The sequence below is a fragment of the Rhinopithecus bieti genome, unplaced genomic scaffold (assembly GCF_001698545.2).
Source record: "Rhinopithecus bieti isolate Rb0 unplaced genomic scaffold, ASM169854v2 scaffold_11944, whole genome shotgun sequence".
Classification (NCBI taxonomy): domain Eukaryota; kingdom Metazoa; phylum Chordata; class Mammalia; order Primates; family Cercopithecidae; genus Rhinopithecus; species Rhinopithecus bieti.
Genome location: NW_016807378.1, coordinates 1,332,811 through 1,344,292, shown reverse-complemented (window position 1 = coordinate 1,344,292; position 11,482 = coordinate 1,332,811). Strand labels below are relative to the sequence as shown.

General features: G+C 37.5%; 1 protein-coding gene across 1 annotated transcript in view; it reads left to right on the top strand.

Moving 5' to 3' along the window:
* The first annotated feature begins 1,389 nt into the window (after positions 1-1,389).
* The window catches only part of PDE3B (phosphodiesterase 3B), a 102,823-nt gene continuing 92,730 nt past the window's right edge, over positions 1,390-11,482 (top strand). Inside the window, exons 1-2 of the mRNA XM_017881535.1 lie at positions 1,390-1,425; positions 3,769-3,819. Coding sequence (XP_017737024.1) covers positions 1,390-1,425; positions 3,769-3,819 — 87 coding nt within the window. The remainder of the gene's footprint in view (positions 1,426-3,768; positions 3,820-11,482) is intronic.

Below are 11,482 nucleotides of genomic sequence, written 5' to 3'. Positions count from 1 at the left end.
TTTTAAATGAGTGAAGTTATACTGTATGTATCTGTCTGTGATTTGCTTTTCTTGTTCAACATTGTTTCTGAGATCCATCCATATACTATGTAGCTGTATGTACTTCATTCATTTTCACTGCTGTACTCCATTGTATGAATATACCAAAATTTTTCTCTTTTATTGTTGATGAACATTTGGGTTGTATCTAGTTTTTTGCTACTCTAAGCTGCACAGCTATGTGCATTCTTCTTGTCTCCTTCTATCAAACTGTAGCAAAGGACCAAGTTTTTAAGTTTTTCCCTGATCTGTTGTGGATTGATGCTTTTGTAAAATATACTAAAATGTCTCACCAATGTCAAATTGCTATAAAATATATAAACCTTTACTCTGAATTTCTGTATTTATCTTGTTATGGACTGCATTTTGAATACTGCTGTAAGATGTGTACCTAGCTGTGGAATTCCTGGGTCGTTCATCTTCTATTACTTATGGAGAAAATTGTTTTCTCAAAATCACTAATATTCTAGTTGCTCAAATTACACAGAAGGCAGTCTGCCAGCTCTTCGTGGCTTTCTGTGTATCTGCTTTCAATTCCTAATATGAAGGGGATTTCACAGTAAGACCTGCTGCTTTAGGGTAATGTAATTTTCATCCTAGAGAAAGTGACTGCAAATAAGATTAGGCTTTGCTTAAGAATTGATTCAAAGCCAACCTAGCAAGCACAAGTGAGAGAAAACTATGATAATGGGATAAAGGGCCAGGAGGAGTGAATTTATTGAGGGAGATGGTCTGTAATATTGTAATACTACAATATTGTAATATGCAATATTGAGGAAGATGGTCTGTAATAATGTAATACTATAATATTGAAATATTGTAATACAAAATGCTACAGTAGAGAGATCTAAAGAAAGCAAACAAAGAAAAAAAAAGCATTGTACATAGTAAGATTTTTAGAGACCTTTAGGAGTCCAGTTAAAATAGGGCATACATTCCTTCTCATGTTAGCAGGCTTCCTTCTGCATAGGCAGCCTTACAATTGTCTCAATGCCTTAGAGAACTTTCACAAAATATAAGCTGAGATTGCTCTTATAAGTAAGCAGCAGGACTACTTTATATCAGTGTTTCTCCACTGTATTTTCATTACAACCCCAAATCCAGGAATATATATATATATGTTTATATTATATATACATATATAAATATGTTATATATATATGTTTCCCTAATCTGCTTCATGTCATTTTCATACCAAAGATGTACGGTACATCTGTTTGTGTACTGTAACCTTTGGAGGGCTACGAACCATTTTAATTTTCAAGATTTTTTTTTTCCCCCAAAGAACCAATTACCACCTGCTTAGGAGTGATAGCACCCCTGTTGAGAGTATATCACATGAATACAAACATGGCTGCTGGCATTAGAGTACAAATATTTAAAAAGGTAATGTTTATTTAATCATGTAGGTCAATGAAGTGGGGAAGGCAGACTACTCAATGTTAAGAAACCATCCTAATGAAAGTATACTTGAGTGAGCAACAAATCAACTTCTACTTAGGGTAATGAATCAGGGAAATAAGGTATACAAGTATTTTTCTCTGTTTGATGGTGTTATTGTGGGAGAAGTATAGAAATATGGATCAGGACCGGGCGCGGTGGCTCAAGCCTGTAATCCCAGCACTTTGGGAGGCCGAGACGGGCGGATCACGAGGTCAGGAGATCGAGACCATCCTGGCTAACACGGTGAAACCCCGTCTCTACTAAAACTACAAAAAACTAGCCGGGCGACGTGGCGGCGCCTGTAGTCCCAGCTACCCGGGAGGCTGAGACAGGAGAATGGCATGAACCCGGGAGGCGGAGCTTGCAGTGAGCTGAGATCCGGCCACAGCACTCCAGCCCGGGTGACAGAGCGAGACTCCGTCTCAAAAAAAAAAAAAAAAAAAAAAAAGAAATTTGGATCAGATGATAGTACAGTTAGGTAAGGTTGTAGACCGAGAATGCAAATTAGTTCATTGATGCCTCTCTCATAGGTGATTTTTAGTGATATGATATGGTATGGCTCTGTTTTCACTCCTGTCTCTTCTATACATCTATTCGTGAACTTAAGAAAACATCAGATTTGTAGATGTCATGATAATGGGAGGAATGAAGAATAGGGTAGTTGACATTCTCAATCTCCAAAGAAACTGACAGGCTAAAATAAGGGCAGAAGTAAAGTATTGCAGTTGGGTCTAAAAAGCCATATTTATAAGAATAGCATGGAGGAAAATGGATCATAACAATATCATGTATAGAAGAAACTTAGGGATTTTAGGTTATGTTAATCTTAAGAAGCATTTTAGGAAGCTATTAACGTCTTTATTTGCAATAATTAGTGTCCCTTGAATCTAGATTATATGCTGATTAAATCACAACCTGAAATAATTATATCAGGACCATATTTAGGACCATATAAAATATTGCTTAAATTTAATGAGTCTGTTATATATATGGTATACTTTGCATGTAGTTGTATCAGAGCCATTTTGTGGGCACTGGTTCATGAGTCTTCTAAGTGATTGTACTGTGTCTGAATTTTCTTTGGGAAGAAATAGATTTTTCTTCAGTGGTAAGAAAGAAATTACGTTCTGCCAGGATATTGATGAGGAGATGGTGATAATGATAATTGACAGTTTTTTGAGTGATTAAGCATGGGTGTATTATGTAAAATATGAGTCAACAAACTAGTCCACTGACCAAATCCTGCCAGCGGCCTGTTTTTGTATGACCTTTGAGCTAATAATTTTTTTTGCATTTTAAAGGGTTATAAAACAAAAACAAAAAGCAAAGAATATGCCATGGAGACCTTATGTGGCCTGCAAAGCCCCAAATAAGATCTTTTGCAACCAGAAAACTTAAGCCTGAAGGACAAGAAACAACACAGATAGTTCAATATATAGAAATTATATGATTATATTACAGATTAACTAGGCTCATATTCAATAAAGGTTCAAAGCTACATACAAAATAGCTGTTATAATGTATTATTTAATCAAAAGGAGAAGACCTATTTAACTCAGTAAATGTCAAAGAAATTTAGGATTGATGATAGGTAGCAGTTGTAGCTTCCTAAATTAAAGTTAATTTTATCTCCTTGGGCATACGTAGTGACTACTATATTGGGTTGGGAAGCAGCCAAAAAGCTCGTTAGGAAGAAGGGCAGGAAAAAAAACTAGTCTGGGTCTAAAGTTACCATTGATAGGCTAGTCTATCAAGGAGACAGACAGGAAAACAATCACTAATTATCTGCATATCAAAAGGGGTATGTGCTGCTTTTGATAAATCCATTCCTTTATACTTAATCTAACCCCAAGGACAACAAGCTTTTCAAAGTGTTTTTGACAGAAGTACCTTATTGGTAAGAAGATAGCATCACCCATCACCCATGCTGAGCCTTTGGAGATGGTGGGTAGGCAGAGAATATGTGATGATAGGTAATTTTTCTTTTATTTTTTGTGACTTAATGTGGTTTTGGATTTATATTTTCCTTTTTGTGGTAATATTTGAAGATTAATATGGCTTGTTTTAGTTACCTTATTGTGATAATTCTTTATTTTGATTTCTCAATCACAGATTGTATTAATGAAATATTCTGTCTGGAGATAATTTTTATTCTCAGCATTCCAGTATCTCTTCCAGATTTTGAGCTATATTAGATAATTATAATGGAAAATGCTGAATTTTGTCTTTACATATTCTTGTTGATTTATTTCTGGATTGTAACCAAGTGAATTTTTTTTTTTCCAGATGATTCTTTGGGATTGGGACTTAAAGCAATGGTATAAGCCTCATTATCAAGTAAGTATAAGTAATATCACTAAATAATACCTGTGATGAAACTTTTGACACTTAAAGATTCACAACATTTCTGTGCCATAAGATTTTCTTTAACTAAACTAATAAGTTAACTAGACCCTTCATTGAGATAGATTTTTTAAAAATACATTTTAGTCGGGCACAGTGGCTCAAACCTGTAATCCCAACACTTTGGGAGGCCGAGACGGGCGGATCATGAGTTCAGGAGATTGAGACCATCCTGGCTAACATGCTGAAACCCTATCTCTAATAAAAAATACAAAAAACTAGCTGGGCAAGGTGGTGGGCGCCTGTAGTCCCAGCTACTTGGGAGGCTGAGGCAGGAGAATGGCGTAAACCCGGGAGGCGGAGCTTGCAGTGAGCTGAGATCCAGCCACTGCACTCCAGCCTGGGCGACAGAGCGAGACTCCATCTCAAAAAAAATAAAATAAAATAAAATACATTTTAATTATAAGGGAAAAAGAAAATGATAAAAAACCAAATTTGTATAAATTGTTATGAAAATATTGCTAATATCATCTGGGCTCAGAATCAACTAATATTTCTATATTAAGAATAAGATTTTTTTCTTTTCTGATGTGGACCACTGATCTATAAAGGGGAAAAAATAGATGTAAGGCCGTGTCTGAGACAAAGCAAAGCAATTGGCAACATGTTTTATTAGGGAAGTAAAGATACCCAACTTTTATTTTTTGGTAAACTTTTTATTGAATTATAACATACATGCAGAAAAGTGTACAGCTCAATTTTCAGAAGTTAAACATCCCATGTAACTGGTACTGATATGAAGAAATGGAATGTTTCCAGTATCTCAGAAGCCTCGCTTATGCCCAATTCCAGTCATTACCTATATCCTCAAAGGTAAATCCTATCCGACTTCTAGTAACTAGTTTTGCTAAGTTTTGAACACTATATATATACAAATGAAATAATATGTGTTAAGATTAATTTTTTGAATACCTAAGTAATATATGTTTATATCAGATAAAATGAAAATAGAAGTATTTAATATAGGGAGAAAAAAGAAAAATCACTCATAAAACATCAAGGAATAACTGTGTTAACTGTGTTAACTTTTGATGTATATCTTTATTGATCTTTCCCATTATGCCAAATTTACTTAATAATTCTAATAGCTTGTTTGAAGATTAAGTCTTGAAGTACACAATAATGTTATCTATGAGTAAAGACAGATTTATTTATTTATTTCCAAACCTATGCCTTTTATTTCGTTTTCTCATTTTATTGTACTATCTAGGACCTTCAATCCAGTGTTGAATGGAAGTGGTATGAGTAGGCAACCTTGTTTTTCTTCATGAACTCAGGGAGAAAATGTTCAACATATCACCACTAATGCTTTTTTATAGATACCCTTTAGCAAATTAAGGAAGTTTTATTCTAATTCTAGTTTACTAAGGACTTTTTTTCTCTTTTTAAGTCATGAATGGATATAGAATTTTATCTCATGCTTTTTCTGCATCTACTCAAATGATTCGAGAATTTTTTTCTAATTATTCTACAAATGTGGTGAATTGCATTAATTGGTGTGTTTGTTAAACCATCCATGTATTCCCAGAATAAAGTAAATTTGATCAAGATGTATTTTTTTAAAATCTTTATCCCTAGATTCTATTTGTTAATGTTTTGTTCAGAAATTTTGAATTTGTGTTTATGAGAGAGTGTTGGCCTATAAATTCTTACTTTTCATAATGTTCTTGGCATTATATTGGTATTACGGTTACCAAGAACCTTGATATCAAAACAAAATAAGGTGAGATATTTACCCTTTCTATTATCTCAAAAAGTTTGGGTAAGGTTAAAAGTTGGTATTATTTCCTCCTTTAATGTTTGGAAGAATGCTCTGGTGAAGCTATCTCACCTTGAAGAATTCTTTTGTGGACAAATTTTAAGTTATGGATTCAGTTTCTTTAATTGTTTTAGTACTATTTAGGTTTTCCATCTTTTCTTCTAACAATTGAGTTACTTGTGTTTTTTAGGAATTCCTTTTTCTGTTGTTGTTCCTTCTGGCATTTGTGAGACTACTGAAAGCCCTATTTTAATTTCAAAATAGAAATCTTTTTGAGGATTTCTACTTGGTTTATCTCTCTCTCTTAGCCACTTTTATAAATTCGCAAATGCCTTTAGAGGAAAAGCAGGTCTGAATTTAAGCTCACTACTTTGTTTTTCTCATCACTTTGAGATCTTGTTTGGCCCTCCCTGTCTTCATAACTCTGAACTGCAATTTCGGTCTTCCAGCCCCTTGAGACTATAGATCTCTACTCTGTTTTCTGGCCTCTTTTGTGCTTTTCATCCTCTCTGCTCTGTGCCAGTTATGAATCAGCAGAAAATTCCTAGAGGGAAAAGAGTAGCACAGAATGTTGGGTTTCTTTTAATCTTCTCTCTTAATTCTGGGTTCTTGGCCTTTTATGCCCTGGCTGTTTGGTTGTGTTTTGATGCCTTGAAATGTATGCTATTTATATTTAATTTCAGCTTTTCTAGTTGTTCTAGACAGAAGAGTTGGTCTGATACAAACCAGTCCCTCTTGGCTGGAAAATTAGGCAAGCCTCTTAAGACACTCTGAACCTATTTCCTCACCTACAAATTGAGAATAATACCAGTTCCCTCAAAGGGCTAATTAATATGTGCCTGGTACTCAGTACAAATGTGAGCCAATATTATATAAATTTCAATAATAATAAATACTAATCTGAACTTGAAGTATAAGAGAGAAATGAACATTTTTTTCTTTAAAAGGCCAGAGAGTAAATATTTTAGCATTTGTAGAACATAACAGCCATTGCTACCTTCTGCCCCCCCCACTGCTTCTCCTCCTTCTCTCCTTTTCCTCTTCTCCCTGCCACTCCTCTTCTTTTCAATAATCATTTAAAACATAAAACTATTCTTAACTTTCTGTTCAACAATCAAGATTTTGCCAAAAAAAAGTGAATGGAAAATAGGAATTTAAGTTCAACTTTTAAAATTGTGGCAAATAATTTGAATATTCAATTTGATCTGTCACTCTCTTGCTCATTTCTCTCCTGTTTCAACCAGAGTAAAAGTCTTTGTCATGTACGTAAAAGAACTTACACAACATGGTTCCCTCTCTTACTCTCTTGTACTTCTCTGTCTTTGTCTTCTGCTACTTTCTCCTTCATTTACTCTGTTCCAGCTGCACTGGCCTCCTTGTTATTCCCCAAGCAAGTCAGACAGGCTTCTAACTCAGGTCTTTGCACTTGCTACTCTTTCTGCCTGGAATGCTTATTTCCTACACCTTGTCATGTCTTTACCTAAGCATTTCCTTCTTAGTGAGGCATACCCCAACTATCCTCTCTAAAATTGCATTGCGTTCTATCACATCTTTTTCCCTTAACTTACTTTATTTTCTGTTTTTAGCAACCTGTTCAAAATCTATTATATACGACCCTTCATTACTCATACTACTTAGCTTGGAATCCAGTATTCTCAAACATTTGGTCCCAACATGTCTTTCCAGACTGTTTTTCATTGCTTTCTTATATAATCTGTACTTTAACAATTTCATGTTCCCTGTATAGCATTATTTTACCGCTTAAACATTGTATTTTACCACGTTTATACTTGTATTTATGCGGTGTCCATTTTGTGCAGTATACTTCCCCAATACATTTTTGTTTTGTTTTATTGTAAACAAATATAAATATAATCCTAACAAATTTTTAGGGCCCAGCTCAAAATGCTACCGCTTCCATAAAATTTCTGTTACCATCCAAATGGAAGTTTTCTATATCTCTTTTGAACTCTAATGCCATGTTGTCGGTATATATATATATATTTTCATTTTTTGAGACGAAGTTTCACTCTTGTTGCCCAGGCTGGAGTGCAATGGCATGATCTCAGCTCACCGCAACCTCCACCTCCTGGGTTCAAGCGATCCTCCTGCCTTAGCCTCCCAAGTAGATGCGATTACAGGCATGCATCACCATGCCCAGCTAATTTTGTATTTTTAGTAGAGATGGGGTTTCTCCATGTTGGTTAGGCTGGTCTCGAACTCCTGACCTCAGATGATCTCCCCACCTCGACCTCCCAAAGTGCTGGGATTACAGGGGTGAGCCACCACACTTGGCCATTTTGTCTGTATTTTTATCTCTTCACTTTCTGTTAATAATAACAGTACTATCTTTGCCTTTAGTTATTTGTATTCTACATTACTTTATATGCTCTGCGTGTGTTACCATATTTAATTCTCTCTTTTCCTCCTTGCTAAGTACAGTGATTAACTCTAGAAATAATGTAAGAGGAAATCAAGCGAGAACTATGAAAAATGGAAAGAGGAAGGCAGAGACTGGCTAGGGACCTTAGTACAGGAAAAACAACACAGTGACAGAGTCTCTTATGACCCACACCCAACAGCAAAACATGGTCTAGGCCCCACTCTCAACCTAAAACATAAGGTGACACAGGTAGGCTTATTCTTTCCCCCGGATTAAACAAGAGCCCTGCCAACAACACTAAGCAAGTCTGGTGGCTCTAGCAAGGGGGAATTAATTTGGAGCCACTGGCAATCAGTGGCTAGGGAGAAGCTTTCTCCTTCCCTCCTGGACATGAGACTCCCCTTCCCCACTGACAGACACTGGGTAGCCAATGTGCCTGGCAAAGGGGATATCCTTACAAATGCCTAGCCCAGAAAGTGATCTTTATTCCTGTGGCCTGGAGACTCCTTTCTATCCCCTAAAGGAACCAGATGACCCAACCTGAGGAAGCTTTCTCTCCCTCTACCCTAAGGTACCGGTATGGACTAGTGGGAACCTAAGGGGCACCAAAACAAAACAAAACAAAACAAAAATTCAAACACACCAAAATGATTGTGAATGCTTTGAAAATTGTCATCCAAACCACAGCCCACAAAAGTAGGCCAGGGTGACAAACCTAAATGGGGATACTGCCTTCTAATGTCAAAGATTTTGGTAGGACCCAGAGTCTTGTAAGTTATAGTCAAAATATTGAGAATAAAATAAAAAATCACCCATCATACCAAAACCAAGAAAATCACAAATTGAATAAGAAAAAGGAATGACAACACCAAGATGAATCAGATTTGGAATCATCTGGCAAGGATTTTAAAGCAAACGTCATAAAAATGCTCTAACAAATAATTACAAAGTATCTTGAAACAAATGGAAAAAGAAAATATTAGCAAAAGAAATATAAATTATAAAAAAACAAATGGAAATTATAGAGCTGAAAAATACAATAATAGAAATTTAAAATTACTGGATAGGATGAATAACAAAGTGGAGATGACAGTAGGATAGAATCTGTGAGCTTAAGCATAGATCAATAGAATTTACCCAATTTTTACAACACAGAGAAAACAGAAACAAAATGAACAGAGTCCTAGGGACCTGTTGGGCAGTAACAAAGAACCAACATTTGTATTATTGGTGTTTGAAAAGGAGAAAGAGGGTGGGATTGAAAGAGTGTTTGAAGAAATAATGGCTGAAAACTTCTCAAATTTAGCCAAAAACATAATCCTACAGATTCAAGAAGCTTTCTGAACCCCAAATAGTATCAGCCTCTCAAAATCTACTCTAAGACATGTCATAATTAAACTTCTGAAAGCTAACGACAAAGAGAATATCTTAAAAAGCATCCAGAGAGAAACAACACTTTACCTATAGGGGAACACCAATTCAAGTAATAGCAGATTTCTCACTTAAAACCATGAAGGCCAGAAGGAAGTGGCAGAACACTTTTGAAGTGCTGGAAGAAAATGGCTGTAAAGTCTATATCCAGCAAAAGTATTCTTAAAGAATGAAGGGGGGTAGATTCCAAGATGGCCGAATAGGAACAGCTCCAGGCTACAGCTCCCAGCATGAGCGATGCAGAAGATGGGTGATTTCTGCATTTCCAACTGAGGTGCCGGGTTCATCTCACTGGGGCTTGTTGGACAGTAGGTGCAGGACAGTGGGGGCAGCCCACAGATTGTGAACCTAAGCAGGGTGAGGCATCACCTCACCCGGGAAGTGCAAGAGGTCGGGAAATTCCCTTTCCTAGCCAAGGGAAGCCGTGACAGACGGCACCTGGAAAATTGGGTCATTCCCACCCTAATACTGCGCTTTTCCAATGGTCTTAGCAAATGGCACACCGGGAGATTATATCCTGCGCCTGGCTCGGAGGGTCTCACGCCCACAGAACCTTGCTCACTGCTAGAACAGCAGTCTGAGATTGAACTGCAAGGCAGCAGTGAGGCTGGGAGAGGGGCGCCCGCCATTACTGAGGCTTGAGTAGGTAAACAAAGCCACGAGGAGGCCGCTTTGGAGCCCTTCGCAGCTCAAGGAGGCCTGCCTGCCTCTGTAGACTCCAATGCTGGGGGCAGGGCATAGCTGAACAAAAGGCAGCTGAAACTTCTGCAGACTTAAATGTTCCTGTCTGACAGCTTTGAAGAGAGTAGAGGTTCTCCCAGCACGGAGTTTGAGATCTGAGAACTGACAGACTACCTCCTCAAGTGGGTCCCTGACTCCTGAGTAGCCTAACTGGGAGGCACCTCCCAGTAGGGGCCGAAGAACACCTCATACAGCTGGGTGCCCCTCTGAGAGGAAACTTCCAGAGGAACGATCAGGCAGGAACATTTGCCCTTCTGCAATATTTGCAGTTCTGCAGCCTATGCTAGTGATACCCAGGCAAACAGGGTCTGGAGTCAACCTCAGGCAAAATCCAACAGACCTGCAGCTGAGGGTCCTGACTGTTAGAAGGAAAATTAACAAACAGAAAGGACATCCACACTAAAAGCCCATCTGTACGTCACCATCATCAAAGACTAAAGGTAGATAAAACCACAAAGATGGGGAGAAACCAGAGCAGAAAAGCTGAAAATTCTAAAAATCAGAGCACCTCTCCCCCTCCAAAGGAACACAAATCCTCGCCAGCAACGGAACAAAGCTGGACAGAGAATGACTTTGACAAGTTGAGAGAAGAAGGCTTCAGACTATCAGACTTCTCGGAGCTAGAGGAGGAAGTTCAAAACCATTGCAAAGAAGCTAAAAACCTTGAAAAAAGATTAGACGTATGGCTAACTAGAATAACCAGTCTAAAGAAGTCCCTAAATGACCCGATAGAGCTGAAAATCATGGCACGAGAACTACGTGATGCATGCACAAGCTTCAGTAGCTGATTCGATCAACTGGAAGAAAGGATATCAGTGATTGAAGATCAAATGAATGAAATGAAGCGAGAAGAGAAGTTTAGAGAAAAAACAGTAAAAAGAAATGAACAAAGCCTCCAAGAAATATGGGACTATGTGAAAAGACCAAATCTATGTCTCATTGGTGTACCTGAAAGTGATGGGGAGAATGGAACCAAGTTGGAAAACGCTCTTCAGGATATTATCCAGGAGAACTTCCCCAACCTAACAAGGCAGGCTGACATTCAAATTCAGGAAATACAGAGAACACCAAAAAGATACTCCTCGAGAAGAGCAACTCCAAGACACATAATTGTCAGATTGACCAAAGTTGAAATGAAGGAAAAAATGTTAAGGGCAGCCAGAGAGAAAGGTCGGGTTACCCACAAAGAGAAGCCCGTCAGACTAACAGTGGATCTCTCAGAAGAAACTCTACAAAACAGAAGAGAATGGGGGCCACTATTCAACATTCTTAAAGAAAAGATT